Here is an 18,275-nt window from a genome sequence, read left to right as displayed (position 1 = left end):
TCAAGGTATGATATTTACTGTTTACCTCCAAAGTATATCTGATGACTTATAATATGTTGTCTTCCATTTAAATGAATTAGACATTTCAGTTTTTTTCTTTAATCTTAAAACTACACAGAAACTTATCTGAACATCATGTTATAAAATTTCATCTTTCAGAAGCAGGTAGGATTATTTTATTGGCTTATAATTACATTTGACTGTTGAACTTATCCCCATGTAGATTCCCTAAGAAGAAAAACCTTCATTTAAAGGAATCCTTTTATAAGTAATTTTTGATAGTTTGTACTAGAAACATTACTGAAGACCTAACAAGACTTTTTAAAACTTCATGTACTAAACCTTAAATAAATTAACCTGTAGATTCTTATCCTTAATTATATTTACTTTTTAGAAATTGGAGATCTCTTATAGTATTATTAACAAGAAACAGACAAATTATACATAATTATTTCTTTAGATTATGTCTTTTTTTTTTTTTTTTTTTTTTTTTTTTTTGAGACAGTCTCACTCTGTTGCCCTGGCTAGAATGCCATGGTGTCAGCCTAGCTCACAGCAACCTCAAACTCCTGGGCTCAGGTGATCCTCCTGCCTCAGCCTCCCGAGTAGCTGGGACTACAGGCATGTGCCACCATGCCCGGCTAATGTTTTCTATATATATTTTTAGATGTCCATATAATTTATTTCTATTTTTAGTAGAGACGGGGTCTCGCTCTTGCTCAGGCTGGTCTCGAACTCCTGAGCTCAAACCATCCACCCACCTCGGCCTCCCAGAGTGCTAGGATTACAGGCATGAATTGCAGCAATTCAGTCACATCTGCCTCCACTTCTAATTCTAGTTCTCTTGCTCTTTGTACCACATCTGCAGTTTCTTCCTCCACTGAAGTCTTGAATTGCTCAAAGTCATCCATGAAGGTTGGAATCAACTTCTTCCAAACTCCTGTTAACGTTGATATTTTGACCTTCTCCCATGAATCACAAATGTTCTTAATGATGTCCAGAATGGTTAATCCTTTCCAGAAGGTTTTCAGTTTACTTTGCTCAGATTCATTGGAGGAACCACTATCTATGGCAGCTAAAGCCTTTCAAAATGTATTTCTTAAATCATAAGACTTGAAAATCAAAATTATTCCTTGATCCAAGGCTGCAGAATGGATGTCGTGTTAGCAGGCATGAAAACAACATTAATCTCTTTGTACATCTCCGTCAGACCTCTTGGGTGACAGAGCGCATTGTCAATGAAAGGAATCTTTTTTTCTGAGCAGTAAGTCTCAAGAGTGGGTTTAAGATATTCAGTACATCATGTTGTAAACATCTAGGCTTTGTTGTTCCCTTTATAGAGCACGGGCAGAGTAGAATTAGCATAATTCTTAAGAGCTCTAGGATTTTCAAAATAGTAAATGACTTCAACTTAAAGTCACTAGCTGCATTAGCCCCTAACAAAAGTGTCAGTCTGTCCTTTGAAGCTTTGAAGTATTGGCTTCTCCTCTCTAGCTATGAAAGTCCTAGATGCCATCTTCTTCTAATAGAAGGCTGTTTCATCTACACTGAAAAATCTGTTGTTCAGTGTAGCCACCTTCATCAATTATTGTAGCTAGATCTTCTTGATAACTTGCTGCTTCGCCTTGTACTTTTATGTTCTGAAGAAGGCTTCTTTCTTTAAACCTGATGAACCAACCTCTGTTAGCTTCCACCTTTCCTTCTGCTGCTTCCTCACCTCTCTCAGACTTGATAGAATTGAAGAGAGTTACAGCCTTGTTCTAGATTAGGCTTTAGGGAATGTGGCTGGTTATATCTTCTATCCAGATCACTACAACTTTCTCCATATCAGCAATAAGGCTGTTTGCTTTCTTATTATTCACATGTTCTCTAGTGTAGCACTTTTAATTTCCTTTAAGAACTTTTCCTTTGCATTCACAACTGGGCTAACTTTGGTGCAAGAAGCCTAGCTTTCAGCTGGCCTTGGCTTTTGACATGCCTTCTTCACTAAGCTTAATCATTTCTAGCTTTTGATTTAAAATGAGAGACATGTGACTCTCCCTTTAACTTGAACACTTAGAGGCCACTGTAAGGTTATTAACTGGCCTAATTTTATTGTTGTGTCTCAGGGAATAGGGAAGCTTGAGGAGAGGGAGATGGGGGAACAGCTGATAGGAGGAACAGTCATCCACACATTTATCCATTAAGTTTGCCGTCTTACGTGAATGTGGTTCGTGGCACACCAAAACAATTACAGTGGTAACCTCAAAGATCACTGGCCTGGCATGGTGGCTCACACCTGTAATCCTAGCACTCTGGGAGGCTGAGGCAGGAGGATTGCTTGAGCACAAGAGTGAGAACAGCCTGAGCAAGAGTGAGACCCCGTCTCTACAAAAAATAGAAAAGTTAGCCAGCCATGGTGGTATGTACCTGTCTTCCCAGCTCCTCGGGAGGCTGAGGCAGGAGGATTGCTTAAGCTCAGGAGTTTGAGGTTGCAGTGATCTGTGGTGATGCCACTGCACTCTAGCCAGAACAACAGAGCAAGACTCTGTCTCAATAAAAAAAGATCAGTGATCACAAATGACCATAACAGATAAAATGAAAAGTTTAAAATGTTGCACGAATTACTAAAATGTGACATAGAGACATGAAGTGAGCACACGCTATTGGAGAATTGGTGCCAATAGACTGTCCCACACAGAGTTGCCACAAACCACCAATTTGAAAAAAGAAAATTATCTGTGAAGTACAATAAAGTGAAGTGCAATAAAATGAGGTATGCCTACATAGCATTCATCTGTGTCCTATAATATTATGAAACTTTTTATACTGTGAAAATATTGGAAGGTCTGTTTTGGGAATAGAATTTTGATGGTCCTTGTGATAAATTATATATTAGTTTCTCATATATCTTTAAAGTCTTTAGGAAACATTGTTATTTTAATAAGAATGTTATACTCAGCTGTAGATGGTGAAGAATTGGCTACATTTCTATTTCAGAAGAGTAGAATGGTTTCACATTCAAAATCATTGCCCAAAAGTATCAGGATTTTGTTTATGACATTTAAAGATAGTTAAATATCTACCATTAACCCCATGCAAGAATTACTACAATTTTGAAAGTAAAAGATATTAAAACCCATTGTTGAATGGAATGAAGTAGTTTGAACGTTTGGAGTTAAACTCGTATAAACTGATACACCAATACAATTCAACCTCTCATCTTCTTAATTGCCAAATGGCAAAAACTTGCACCACTTGTTTTTCTTTCCTCAAGGTGGATTTTTCTTCTGTTTCTGCCCTTTTGCTTATTTCCCCTCTTTCTAAGAGACAGCCTCCTCTGTGTCTGTCTATCTGCGTTCAGTGAGTGCTTACTTGGCAGAGGATAAAGATGGGGAAATAGATCTCTTTGCTAAAGATACAAGTATAAAAACGTCTCTCCATCATCACAGTGAAGGAAAAGGCTTTCTGATGGGGAGCCCTCCTTGCAGGGTGACATCTCTGAGATTGAGACAAGTACATTGCTGCCATTTTAGTAATACTCTTTGCTATCCAGATGAGCAAAAGGCTTTGCATATCCAATCTGTGCGATGGTTAAGTTACGTGGGGGTGGAGGGAAGTCAGGAATCCCATCATACCAGTGTCACATCCAGGTGTTGGTGCTGGACTGGCATTGCTCAGCAAAGCCCAGCCTTCAGGTACTTTCAGGTCCTTGTTGGATGAAGACAACATAGCAAGAACTGTGGTTTTACTACTATTTTTAAAGCTTTGTGATTTTTTTTTTTTTTTCTTTTAAAGCTCCATCCTTTCGTGGGTAGGTTGAAATCTGTTTATCTACAAGTAAGGTTTTCCCTCATCCACTACCCTCTCTGCTCATCCTTGGGTTTCTTTCTTTAACATACTACTCTCTGTTTGGTTGTAAAGCTCCAACAAATGAATAACCCTAATTTGAGGAAATGTTAGCTGGATCAGTTCCTGCTGGTTTTCCCTCATCAGAGCACAACAGATTGCTGTTGAGTTTTGAATGTCACCAACAGACAGATGATAATGGCTTAAGATGGATAATGAAATGTTTGAAACGCAGATGGGCCTGCAAATCAATTTTCTTTTTCTTAGGATTTCCTTGTGACATAAAGAATTAATGTAATTAACACTGTTTTATACTAGTATCTCTCGTACATGGTCGCTCTGTGACCCTGTTGTTCAGTTACTACATTCATCTTTTGGAAAGATGCATCGTAGCCGGGTAGATGGTCTGTGCACTTACCTGGTAGAGGAAAGGCTACCTTGAAGATTTTACTGAAAGATGCTTATTGGAAAAGTAAATACTCCATAGAGCACTCAGCGGCCTTGATCTCTATGGGATTACCCGAGAATTCCATATGCAGCACTGAAGCTATAGGGGGATTTGAAGTACAAATTAAGAGAAGTACATGAAATTCATGATAAGGATTTTTATTTTAGAGCTATCAGTAACTATTTAAATGCACTTAGGTACCCATAGGAGAAAAGAAACTAAATCAAATAGAAAAGATTTCTTTTAAAAATCACAATAGTCAGGGGGGTGAGGGAACAAGTGATGAATTATGGATTTTTATTTGCAAGATAACAAGCCTCTTTCTGCTTTATCTGCAGCATCCGGCACTGGTCAAGATGATGGTGGTGGTCATTCCGTGTTCACCCCAGACCACTACTCTACACTAGGAAGGCTTGATAGCTATCGGTCTGCTGGGCAGCGCTCAGAAACCAGGGACTCCAGCTGTCAGACTGAGGACATGAAAATTGTGCCACCATCAATGAGAAGAATCAGGGCACAGAAGGGGCAAGGCATTGCTGCCCAAATGAGCCACTTCTCGGGCTCCTCTGGCAACATGTCCGTGCAGAGTGATTCTGCGGGTATCGTGTTCCCTTCTCGCCTCAACAGCGATGCTGGTTTCCATAGTCTGCCACGTTCTGGAGCGAGGGCGAACATTCAGTCCCTTGAGCCGAGGCTGGGTGCCCTGGGCCCTGCAGGAGACATGGATGGCAGTTTCCCCTACGAGGGGAGTAACCCACAAGCAGATGAACACTTAGGACATTTAGGAGGTGCCTCAAGGACTGGAACACTTTTGAGGCCCAAATCCCAGGAGCTGAGGCACTTTGAGAGTGAAAATGTAACGAGCCCAGCCTGTGTGGTTTCTCCTCATGCGACGTATTCCACCAGCATCATCCCGAATGCTACACTGTCTTCCTCTTCAGAGGTCATCGTTATTCACCCTGCTCAGAATTTAGGGCTGTTGGACAGTAAAATTACCAGCTCATCCTCCTACGCAAAGATAAAATCCAGAGACCACCTCATCCCCAGGCACACTGGGAAAGATGACCGTCAGCCTCCCGGCTGTTACTGGAATGAGGGTCACCCCGCCATTCTTTCTCAAGCCTTAGACACCCATTCCCCCAGTGCGACCACACTGTTGTCCCTGTGTGATTCTGCAGTCTGTCTAAATGCCCCAGCAAACAGGGAGAACGGGTCCCAAGCTGTGCCGTATCACTGTAGAAACAGCCTGCGCTTACCAGCCCACACACAGGATGTGGATGGCAAGAGCGAGTCTAGTTATTCAGGGGGCGGAGGGCAGGGCAGCTCGGAGCCCTGGGAATACCAAGCCTCAGGTAATGGGCGGGCGTCCCCACTGAAGCCACATGTGGCCACTCCTGGGTACTCCACTCCGGCGAGTAACATGAGCAGCTGCAGTTTGGACCAAACGTCCAACAGAGAGGATGCGGGGTCGCTGTATTCCGAGGACCACGATGGCTGCTGCACGTCCCTGCACACCGACTCTGGACGTGGATCTGGGAATCTGTGCAATAGCAGCGATGGCTTTGGGAACCCCAGGCACAGCGTGGTCAATGTGTTTAATGGAAGAGCTCAGAAAAACCAAGGGGACCGGTCAAATTGCCACGATAAATCCCTTTCGAGAAACATCTCTCTGAAGAAAGCAAAGAAGCCTCCCCTGCCACCCTCCCGGACAGACTCCCTCCGCAGGCTTCCCAAGAAGAGCGGCCAGTCTAACGGGCAGGTGCTCAACGAGAGCCTGATCGCCTCGCTCCAGCACTCGCTGCAGCTGAGCCTCCCGGGCAAGGGTGGCAGCTCGCCCTCCCAGAGCCCCTGCAGTGACCTGGAGGAGCCCTGGCTGCCCCGGTCGCGGAGCCAGAGCACGGTCAGCGCCGGCAGCAGCATGACCTCCGCCACCGCCCCCAACGTCTACTCCCTGTGCGGGGTCACGCCGTCGCAGAGCGACACCAGCAGCGTCAAGTCGGAGTACGCAGACCCGTGGGGCTACTACATCGACTACACGGGCCTGCAGGAAGACCCGGGCACCCCGGGAGCGGCGTGCTCGGCCAGCAGCGGGGCGCCCACTGGCAACGGGCCAGTCCGCCACGTCCAGGAAGGGCCCCGGGCCGCCTTGCCCCAAGTGCCCGGCGCTTCCGTCAAACCAAAGATCACGTCGCCGGAGAAGTCACACAGAGTCACTTCTCCATCCAGTGGGTATTCCAGCCAGTCGAATACACCCACAGCACTCACCCCCGTGCCTGTGTTTTTAAAATCAATGTCACCAGCAAATGGGAAGGGGAAGCCCAAGCCCAAGGTACCAGAAAGGAAGTCCTCTCTGATATCCTCAGTGTCCATTTCCTCATCGTCCACTTCTCTGTCCTCTAACACTTCGACGGAAGGAAGCGGCACTATGAAGAAGCTGGATGCAGCCTCGGCCTGTCCCCTGGGACACCCCCCTCCTCCGCCAGCTCCCTTCCTCCCGCCTCCCCCGCCTTTGGCTGACTGTCCCGAGGGCTCTGCGCTGCCTCCCTCTCCCGTGTTCCCCCCTCCGCCACCAGAAGCTCTCACTCCCTTCTGCTCCCCCCCTGACGGGTGCCTTCCTCCTGCCCCCACTTCACTGAGCCCCCCACTTCCAGATTCTTCTGCGCCCTTGCCATCACCTCCGCCTTTCCCACCCTCCTCGGAGCCCCCGCCTGCCCCGCCTCTCGACCCCAAATTCATGAGCGACCCCAGGCCTTCTCTCCCCAACTCCAGCCAGCCTGACTCCTCCCGGGAGGCCTTCAGGCCGCCTTCCGCCAAGGAGGAGAGCAGCAGACCCCCCATGCCCCTCATAACCACGGAGGCATTGCAGATGGTGCAGCTGAGGCCCGTGAGGAAGAACTCGGGCGCTGGGGCGGCACTGCCGTCTGAACCAACAGCTCAGGAAAAACGAACTCCAGTTGCTCCACAGTACCACTTAAAGCCATCTGCCTTCCTGAAATCCCGAAATAGCACACATGAAATGGAGAGTGAAAGCCAGCCTGTCTCCGTGACAAGCTCGCTCCTGACGCCTGCCAAGAGCTCGAGTCAGGGTGACCATGGCAGTGCAGCCGAGCACGGCGCCCAGCCGAACGCCGGCGAGGCAGAGGCTCGGCCCGGCCCCAGGACCGGCCTGCTCCCCGACTCTTCACCCAGCAGGAAGCCACCACCCCCTATTTCCAAGAAGCCCAAACTGTTCCTGGTGGTGCCGCCTCCACAGAGAGATTTTGCAGCGGAGCCCGCAGAGAACGTGAGCGAAGCCCTCCGAGCTGTGCCCAGCCCCACGAGGGGAGAGGAGGGCTCTGCACACAGCAAAGAGACGAGAGAGAGTTCTGCAGCCCGAGCTGGCTCTCATGCGACGCACCCCAGCAGCTTGGTTGTTGAGGGAGGAGCTGCAGGATCCGTGTCCCCCAGCAGAGTGGAAGCCAATGTCCTCATGGTACAGCCTGATACCTCGCTTGCCCCCCAGCAGGAAGAGCCAGCCGAGAACAGCGCGGATGGTGGGGGCGACGAGGAGAGCTGCCTGTCTGGACAGGACGGAGGGGGTGAGTCTGGCTTCTCTCTCCTGTGCCCTCTGACCATATGCAGCTGAGCCAAGTGGGGCTGTCCAGTGTTCCCATGTAGAACCCAGGTAGATCCGATTAGATTCACGTTAAGAGCAGCCTTGTGTGGGCTTCCTGTGCTACTGCACAGGGTAAGTTACCAACTTTGCATGTTATGAATTAAAAAAAAAAAAAAAATCTAGACCTAAAGGCATGGCAGAAAATAGGGGGATGGGGATGATCTGTGGCAGGCTGGGTGTTAAATAGCAGTGAGTAATCTCCCTCCTGAAGAGCTGCAAAGAAATGCTGTAACAAAACTGGAGAGAGATTCAGCGGGAGTTCTATACCTTAACAGAGAAGAGTGAGCTCTGGCTGTGGGGCTGGCGTCATTTCCCCCATCTTTGTAAACTATCAAACTACAGACCCCACCGCATCTCCCTGTGGTCCTCACATTGTCAGGAATGGCAGGGAAGCAGCGTGTTTGCAAGCTTGGCTGAGGACTGAAATTCTAGTCACTGTGCATCTTCTGTGCCTGCTGGCTTGCTTCTCTCTAGCCGGGGTGCCGCAGACCGACACGGCCGCGTCCTCCTCAGAGGCCTGTGACTTCCCCAGGGAAGACGGGAGTGATGAGGTGATGACCCCCAGTAGACCCAGGACCACAGAAGACCTTTTTGCAGCTATTCACAGGTATCCAAAACACCTTCCTCTTACTTTAATCTACTTTATAATTCCTTCTCTACAAATGGCTTCTCAATTTCTTTTTCTTTCTTAAGGGTTCTTCTGTCTCACAGTCATGACTCATTAACTTTATTGATTTTTTTTTAGTGGGTTTCTATAGTTTTATTTCCTCTGACTCCAATTTCTGTTTTACTTTGTCCCACTGATTTTTATGACACAAATGTGATGCCTAGGCGCTGCACTTGCTGGCAAGGAATACAATGTGTCAGTCGTAAGAGCATTAACAAGACTTGGGTTAAAGCAGTCGTGGTTCATTGCAGGCCGAGGAATGTTCTGTGGACTTAGGATGCACAGACTAGCTCTACAGGACTCCCTTCCTAAGGCTGTTTTAGTCTTTTTTTTTTTTCCCCCACAAAATCCAGGATTTTATAGTACAATTTCTTTGGCTGTTTAAATGTTTCTATAAAAGAGTACATCTTTCTTTTAAGCAGGAGCAAAAGGAATTAAATTTGCTTGTTACTGTATACCATTAGTGCCATCTACTGGCATGAGAAAAAGACTGCCCCCTTTAGCACTGACGGGTTTCTTTGATCTCATTAGAAATAAAAAGGTAGCTAATTATCCAATTATTTCTCAAAATAGGGAAATGAAAAATATACATCCTTTGAAAGCAACTTTAGTGGTATTTCTAGAAGTTTACACAGATGTTTCTGACTTTAACCGTACTGGATGCATAATAAGCACTCAATAAATATTTTCTGAATTAAATAAAACCATTTGGAATCTAACTGTCAGGAGATCCTTCCAAGACTCAAAGTATTTCATTTAATATGGAATGCATTGGGTTGCTAAATATACAGGCATATACATATTTATAATAGCAATCCTTAGAGATTTGTGTTGCCTGGTTGCTCTGTGTATTCCATACTTGGTTCCAATGAGAAAACCCAACTGTTGTGGGGCCAAATGACTGCGTCCCTTTCCTAAAAATATGCTAAAGGTCTACTCTATATTTTGTTTTGGCAGCCTTCTTAAGGCACTGAAAAGTTTGTGGTTTCTCCTACTGCAGATGTAGAAATTGGTCAGTTTGTATTATTCTGTGCATGCATGAGAGGAATAAGGCCAAGTAGGCCTCGGGAGTGGATTGCAAAGAGAAAGCGAGGACACATGCCAATTTCTGCTGTAGCGTTGAGAATATATTAGCAGACATAGTAAAGCTCCATCTAATGTCTGCGTTTTTTAAGGCTTTGTTTTTATATCCTTTAGCACTTAAGCTCATAATTTAAAGTAAAGAATATCTAAGTTGAAACACAGCTTTCAAATTTTATAATGCAAATTAATTCACTTCAGATTTAAAGCCAGATGGAAAATGTAGAACACCAGTTGAGGTGTGAAGTTTTTATATTTATTGAAGTAATTAGTTTTTAAGCCAGTATTAACTATTTAAGTACTTTTTATAGACATCTTCTTTAAAAATACATATATACATACATGTATATATGTATATGTATATATATGCAAAGAATTCATATGTTTAGATTTAGTTCTCATTTTAGGGGGCAGCTGCTCTTCAGAAACAACAATAAAATCCCATCTTCTTTCTTAATTCTAAACCTACAGTTAAAGGCCATTTAACTTTAACTTGATTAAAGTTTTAATCACGTTTAGTTGTGGCTTTTGTGGATCTCAGCACACCTCACTATTTAAAAACCAAACAAAAAATCACACCGCAAGCCAATACCTAAAAGAATGAGATGAGCAGAGCTGCTTTGGGAAGTGACCAGTATGAGGGGTGAGGCCGTGTGCTGTGTGTGGAAAGATATCCCATCAAGTTCTAATTGTCATACTAATAAGTTGTGTGACTTCACTCCTCAGTCCTCAGTTACTGTCTCTGAAACCCAAAGTGGTTGGACTAGACCATTTTCTAAAGTCTTTTCCAGCTGTACAATTTGGAGATGCTTTTATTCTGTGATTTCGTCAGTCGGTCATTACCTGTATTAGGGCACTGCTCTCATTGACCACCGAGCAGGACCATGGACCCAAAGTATCATAGGCCACATTCTGTAGTCCCAAAGGGACTGGTACCCCAGCAGCTCTGGCCACCCTTCAGACTTCTGTGTTGGGTCGTTACCACTTTCTGCCCTCTGCGTTGGTGGCTTGTTTTGGGCCAGAATCATGGAGATCACCCTGGGAGCACCAAGCCCAGGGCAGCCAACACAGACCCATCCTCCCCTCTGCCTCGCTGTCTGGGCTATGTAAAAACCAAAGCCTGCCCTGGTGGCAAGAAGGAAGAATTCTCTTCCCTATATCATATTCAGAGTTTTTTTAAGCACCTGCTATATGCCTGATACTTTATGGCTGTTACTACATTTATCTTTATTGACAAACTATGGCCTGTACACTGTTACCCTCCCTTTTCAGATAAGGATACACCATCAGAAATTTTAACTTGCACCAGGTGACACAACAAGGACACTCTAGCAGTGGGACGTATATAACCCCAGAGGTTCTTTAGCTCATTTAGTCTTCACATGCCTGTGAGGTGGGTATTATCACACCCCCATTTTATAAAAAGTGTGGAAACTGAGGTGCGGCATGAACGGGCAACTTGTCCCGGGCTACACAGCTAGAAGTGGGTAGCGCTTGGTTTCAGCTCTTCATCTGCACGTACAGATACCATACTCTCAACCTTTCCTTGCTGCATATTCTAGAATTATATAGCAGGAAAAGAGAGATACCCACATCTTTAATTCATTAACTGTGTCGAGCTTTCTTAAAGCAAGTCCCCCTGCGCTTAGCTGAGAGGCGCACACACACCGAGTTGTTGTCATGAAGAGGCTGGCAAGGGACCACTTGGCTCATCAGCTGTGCCATCTCCGTGTCACTAGCAGTAGAAAACACATTGAACAGTGATGTCCTTAGGGACTGAGGACAAGAAGTACCTGCAGGAAACATTTACTTCTCCTGATCGGCCTCTCCTCTTCCCCTCTCCACTCTCGTCCCTCATGTTTCTTGGTCAGCGCGAGGCTCTCTGAACTTGATCATGAAACGGATCCAGCAAGAATCTCTCTTTCACTCTTGTTTTCTGGAAAACTGAACTTCTAGAAGTTGGCATAGGGTCCTGTAAAAGCTGAGGAGGACTGGTTTTATGTCACACTCTAGAATGACTGAGAATATAAAGTTGTAGCGTTGTCTTGGGATCTGAGCTGGGGCATATCTTAGTATAGGGGATATTCTGGGCATTGCTTATCTATTAGGCCTATTCAAGGACTAGCAACCAAATACAAAAAGGAAGAGTAGAAAGAAGGATGGTCAGCAAGTGAAATTCACTCAGGATCGCCCATCTACGAGAGTTAAATGAAAACTAGCAATTATTTAAAACATTGGAAATGGTCCTATCTGAAGTAAGTTAATATGTTTAAGATTTGTTTCAAAATAATCCAGTGAGGGTGGATATAAAAGAAGAATGGCGTAGTTAATGATTATCCTTGATGAGTTATGGGTTCATGTGGTCAAAGAATGTACTGTCTTTTTAGCATGTGTGTTTTAAGTTTTCCATGGTTAAAATAAGTTTGTTGTTTTTTTTTTTTTACTTGTGCTTTTTATTGTATTGATCATAGAGAAAACACATGTAAAATAAGTCTTTTAAAGTAAATATTAAGTCAATGGTGACCTGAGGACGTGATAAGGGAAGCAGGATGGTTGTGGCCTACTGGGAATTAACCTTTATCTTAATGTTACTAAATCTCAGATCCAAAAGGAAAGTCCTCGGCCGTAAAGACTCAGATGATGATCACTCCCGAAACCATTCTCCCTCCCCGCCAGTGACACCCACCGGCGCTGCCCCGAGCCTGGCCTCGCCAAAGCAAGTGGGATCCATTCAGAGAAGTGTCCGAAAGAGCAGCACCAGCAGCGACAACTTCAAAGCTCTGCTGCTCAAAAAGGGGAGTCGTTCAGACACCAGCGCCCGCATGTCGGCGGCGGAGATGCTCAAGAACACAGACCCTCGATTCCAGAGATCGAGGTCGGAGCCTTCGCCGGACACCCCTGAGAGCCCGTCAAGCTGCTCCCCAAGCAAGAACAGAAGGGCCCAGGAAGAGTGGGCCAAGAACGAAGGGTTGATGCCTCGGAGTCTGTCCTTTTCCGGTCCCAGGTACGGCCGCAGTCGGACGCCGCCGTCTGCAGCCAGCAGCAGGTACAGCATGCGGAACCGGATCCAGAGCAGCCCCATGACGGTCATCTCGGAGGGCGAAGGGGAAGCCACGGAGCCTGGGGACGGCAGAGCGCGCGGGGCTCTGGGCGCTGCCAAGGGATGTTCCCTGGACGGACTGGCGGGGGATGAGATGGACGAGGGCAGTGCGTTCTGCACCGAGGAGCCTGCCGCCTCCCTGCGGCCACAGGCCCCTGGCCCCGCAGATGGGGCAGCCAGTGCAGAGGACAGGGATCCGTCAGCGCAGCGCGGAGGTTCTCCGGGGGAGGAGAGTTAGGGACAAGAACGCGACTCTCCCGGGTGATGGGGGAGAGATGAGCAATGAATGCATCGCTCTAGGAAGCCTGCTAGGTGCCCTTGCCTGGCTTGCCCGGGGATCCCACTCACCGTGTGTGCTGTGGCCCCAGCGTCGCCAGCCCTGCAGTGTGAGCGGAGGGTTATTTAGGACTCACTTGGCACTTGCCCTGTGGCTTAAAAGCAAGTAGAAGCTTAAACTTCTGAAAGTGCTTCCTGGGGAAGATTTTTTTTTTTTTTTTTTCCTAAATACTGGGGGTGTGTCAAGGGTGTATGGGGGTGTGTGTGCATTTTGAACACTTTTTATTTTTAAAAAATACGCACACACAAACAGTATGTACAGAAATAGGACAAAGCAAGCCAGAGTTAGGCTCGGTAGAGTAAGCTGGGAGTCTTCTGGACTAGGTGGTAACCGCTTTCAAAGCATTCTGTTTATGGAAACCTGTGAGTTCCATGAGAAGGGAGAAGACGTTGCTTCTACGAAAGAGGCGGTAGAATTGCTGGTTCTTAATGCACAGAACGCGTGGATGTATGCACATGTGTGCTGCGGGGTGAGGCTGTCCTGATGAGCGCAGAGAAGCGGGGAAAGGGCTAAGTGACTAACTGGTTCAGGTACTTTTTTTCTGGGGGAAATAGGCTTTGTTTCTTTTTTTGTAAACATGACAAACGTGAAAGTGGCAACGCTGTAACTTGGTGCCTGCTGCTGTGCAGCCGCATACACAACTTTTAGCCTGATTTTTAGAAGCGTGGGGAATTTTTAAATGCATTTCCTTCTCGAGTAGCAGCTGAGGCCTTTGAGAACTGAAGTGACCTGCGGACATAGAGACAGGGAGAAAGAGGAGACGGGGAGAGGGGTAGGTGATACACTGCTGGACTTGGTTTCCTGCCTAATAAATAAAACTATTTTGCAGAATTAAATTTGAAAACTTGCACTACCGAACTGTGGGTGGAGCTTTTCCTTTTACAACAGATTTTTTTAATCAGAGTTTAAACTTCCATTTGGCAATTTCCTATCACTTGAAATGTCAACATTTGCTAACTTTTGGATATCCTTTTGGTTACACCAAAGAAAAAGTTTCGGCTATTTTTCTTTCCTTGAACTGCCTGCAGTATCATGTCCTAATTTAGAAAGGTTTATCAAAATCTATTATATATATTATCTTACTTTGAAGAAAATGCCGAATAGCTCTTGTTAGTCAAATAAACTGATAAAAATTGGTAGGGCTTGGCTATTACCTGGCCCTGGGAAATGAGTTTTCAGATTAAAAAGGGGTTTTTTTTGCATCGATTGTTTTGTGCATTTTTAAATTTGTTTTTAAATAATTGAGTTGCTAATTACCTTCTAATCTTCTCCAATCAGAATTTCAAAACTTTTAGAAGCAGGAGAAAAGTATGTAAAGTCTTTATTTTAATGTAATATTCTTGTGACCCACACCCTCCCTCCTTTCCTCCCTCCTTCCCTCACTCCCTCCCAACTTCTGTGTGCTTTGGCTCCCTTATTTGTTAGTTAAATAAACCAGAGTCTTGTCTTCTTATTGGAAGGACCTAGGATGACAATGCTGAGATTCTTGGTTTAAATCCAGTGTAGTTACCAAATGGCCATTTTTTTCGGTATAAAAATATAATCTAACAGTTGGACTCCACAGGTCAAGTCATCATGAGGCTTATAAAATAAAACTTTAGGTACCTATTTTAGACATGTCTTTGAGGCAAAAACAAACCTAAAGAATGAAGACTCTTTACCTTCTCTGAAGAAAACAAAACACTTCTTTTCACATAACCGGAAATCAAGACCTGCATTTGGAGCGATTGTCTACTACATTGGCATAAGGATCGTTTCTTCTAAATTTTAGGAAAGTGGTGTTGGCTTTTGATTATGAAATCTCGTAGCTACCTAAAAAAAGATTAGAATGGACATGGCTATCAGAAGTCTTTAACTTAATATAAAAATCTTTTATTTGAAGGTAAGATAAGCAACATCAAAACTAATTATAAAACTATTTAAAAATTCCCATTCTTAAAGAAAAATATCTATTAGGTTTTAAATTTGCTTTGAATAAAACAATTTTAAAGTAAATATTTGAAACGTATTTCTTTTTGTTTGTACATGTGTTTTTTTGGCTAATGAGATAGGTCATCTTGTGCAGAATTGTTGAGTGCTTTGCTTGATGCTAACAGAACAACAGCAGTGAGACCAGAAGGTCCCTGTGGGAGGTGGGCACCCAACAGAGAGGAGAGAGAGAACATCACAGACACTGGTTGGTGCCATTTAAAAGGACCCATGGAAAAACAACTGCAAATAATGTCCTGTGGACTTTAGAATAAAATACAAATAATGTATTGACTGGCCATTCAGATGATGTGACGTGTGGAGAGATGTGAGGACTTTTGTCAGGCATGGATGACATACAGGGAGACAGGAAACTAGACTTTTCCCTGAAACATACTGCGTCTTCACCTTTGCTACTCGATTCCTCTGTGGGGCTCACTTCTGTTTGTGGGGCTCACTTCTGTTTGTGGGGCTCACTTCTGTTTGTGGGTTGTATCTTGTTCCAAAGCTCCATGAGGGTACACTTGATGGCTCTCCTTATACCCCAAGACTTTAAGTTGCAGATAATCATACAAGCCCCAGGACTAAATTATATCCACTTTATTTTTTCTAAGACTTGGGAGAGAAACAAGTGACTAGTTTGGCTGTCAGTTGGAAACAGCCTCAACTTTAGTCTGATTTCTGCCCTCCTACTATTTCTAAAGAATCTTGATTGAATTCTGCTGCTTCTTGTGTGAGGATGAGAGTATATTTATTTGGAGAATCACAATGACAAGTCAAGGCAAGGAGGCATTTCTGTGTCCCAATCTCTTCTCCACCTGCAGATGGCGCCCCCACTCTGTGGGCATCCTAGGAGGAGAGGACCGGGAACCACTGGATTGGCTTTCTTGGTTCTGCCTTAGTGTTTTCAGCCTCCACGTGAATAATTGTTTGTATAACTCAGATTGTATCATGAATGAGTATAATGGGATCATGTACTTTGGTGGCTATGAGGAGTCTGCTGGGGGGAGAGGAGGGTCTTTTGAGTAAAACATGGACCTGACTCTTAAGGTCCATTTTCCTTCATAAGCTACTTGGTGACTATCACAGTTTTTCTCAATGAGCTGCTTTACACTACCTTCCACAGGGGCCAGCTTTATTCACACAATAAGGGCTACAGCAGTCTGTAGTCATTGTTCAGCGATGGAAAAAAAAAAGTCCTTTAGTAAATACTTTCTGTGTATTTACTGGGTAAGGGTGAGGGGGTCCTATGACAAAAGAGTGTGGATGAGCTATCAGTGAAGGATTCAAACCTAGTGAAAGACACAATTATCCTGCAAAATGTATACCAACATCAGATTAGACCCAAAGGAAAAGCACTCTGGGCTCTGGCAAGCCCTGTTGGAACCTCACCCAGCATCTACTACCAAGGGGTGAAATTGTTCAGGCTGGCAACACAACCAGACAAAACACTGTACCCCTCAGCTTCCTTGTGGTTACCAGGGCCATGGACACAGTTTTGCCCAATGAGACATGGGCATAGTCTTGGAATTTCTGGGAAGCTTGCCATCCCCTCCTCTTGTGGCTTCCTTCCTCCTGTTTCTTCCTATGATGGGTGGGAGGCTGGAGGAGGAACAATAATCCCACAACCTATGAGGCACCAGTGAGGATGAAAGCCACGTGCCATGAGTGGCAGAGAAGAAAGGAGCTTGGTCCGTTGACAGCATCCAGAGTTACTGCACCAGCCATGAGCTGTCCACCACCAGACCCACTGGGTAAGTCATTTTTCACTTGCTTTGCAGTTAAGTGACATGTTCTTAGAGGAAGATGCCATTGCTTCTGAGTGGGTAGATGGGAGGGATTGGCTGTGGTGGACCTGAGCTAAGACGTTGTGGGTGAGGAGGATTTCACCCAGCAGGGACAGCTGGCAGAAGAAAGACATTCCAAATGGGGAGGGTAGCATGAGCAAAGATACAGGCAAGTGTTTAGAGGAAGCCATGTAGCTAAAATAGGAAGTCTAGAATAACACAGTGGGGCATGAGACAGGAAAGGTCATCTGGTGCAAGAATGTAGGGGGCCTGGGATGTCATCCCAAGGAATCTGGGTTTTGTTTCATGTGTGGGGAAACAATGAAGCTTTTTAAGAAGGGAAAGAATGTGATAGGGCTTGGTTCTTAGCCCTCTTCTCAAGCTATACTGTCCCTTGGTGAATTTATATTAATATAATCCCATAGTATTGGATAAATGAAATATTCTGGTAACTCCCAAATATCTCTTGTCTGGACTTCCTTCATGAATTCCTGATTAGTATACCAATTGCCTACTCAAAATCTGCACTTAAAGGTGTTTCAAACTTAATACAGTCATGCCTCTCTTAAAGATGTTCCTGAAAAATGCATCATTAGGTGATTTTGTCATTGTGTGCACACTACAGAGTGTACTTAGACCTACACGGTACAGCCTACTATACACCTAGACTAGCTGGTGTGGCCTATTGCTCCTAGGCTACAAAGCTGCACAGCATATTACTCTATTGAATATTTTAGACAATTGGAACACAATGGTAAGTATTTGTATATCTAAACATAGAAAAGGTACAGTGAAAATAAGGTGTTACAATGTTATGGAACCACTGTGGTATATGTGGTCTGTCACTGACTGGCAACATCATTGTGTAGCATGTGACTGTAGAGCCAAACCCTACTTTCTTGAAATCCCTTCCCTTATCACTTAGTGGCATTACCATTCACACAATGGCTCAGGCTCCAAACCTAGGGGCATCCTGTGGCCTCTTTCCTGTCCACCCCACATCTAAAACCATAAGCAAGTTAAATCAGCCATACTGCCAACCTGCATCACAAATCTAATCACTTCTCCCCAGTTCCACTGCTACCGCTCAGGTCCAAACCATCATCTCTTGACCAAACTATTGGGAAAGCCTCCCAGCTGGCCTCCCTGCCTTTACTATGCATCTTTGACCATTCTCAGCTCAGCACACAAAGTAATTCCTAGCACCCCCTGCTTGAAACCTCTCGAAGATTGCATGTTACAGTTACAATAGAATTCAAATTCCTTGCTGTGGCCTGCACCACCTTTGAGATCTAACGCTGTTTCCCTTACTCATGAAGATTTGGCCTCATTTGCCTTCTTTCTGTCCCTTGACAGAAGCCACTTCCTACCTTAGAGTCTTTATTTTAACTATTGAAAATAAAGT

At 44.9% G+C, this 18,275-nt stretch overlaps 1 protein-coding gene across 7 annotated transcripts in view; it reads left to right on the top strand.

Moving 5' to 3' along the window:
* Positions 1-18,275, top strand: part of NHSL1 (NHS like 1) — a 243,738-nt gene that overhangs the window by 211,866 nt on the left and 13,597 nt on the right. For 6 of the 7 annotated variants that reach the window (XM_069488918.1, XM_069488916.1, XM_069488919.1 and 3 more), the window contains 3 exons: positions 4,615-7,854; positions 8,406-8,538; positions 12,281-15,018. In XM_069488918.1, coding sequence (XP_069345019.1) covers positions 4,615-7,854; positions 8,406-8,538; positions 12,281-13,016 — 4,109 coding nt within the window. In that variant the 3' untranslated portion in view covers positions 13,017-15,018. Of the gene's footprint in view, positions 1-4,614; positions 7,855-8,405; positions 8,539-12,280; positions 15,019-18,275 lie in introns of those variants that run through there. The other variant, XR_011235560.1, reaches the window with a different exon arrangement.

The sequence above is a fragment of the Eulemur rufifrons genome, chromosome 15 (genome assembly GCF_041146395.1).
Source record: "Eulemur rufifrons isolate Redbay chromosome 15, OSU_ERuf_1, whole genome shotgun sequence".
In the NCBI taxonomy this organism is placed as follows: domain Eukaryota; kingdom Metazoa; phylum Chordata; class Mammalia; order Primates; family Lemuridae; genus Eulemur; species Eulemur rufifrons.
Note: the sequence above shows the minus strand (reverse complement) of the source record. Positions and strands in the feature narration are given on the sequence as shown.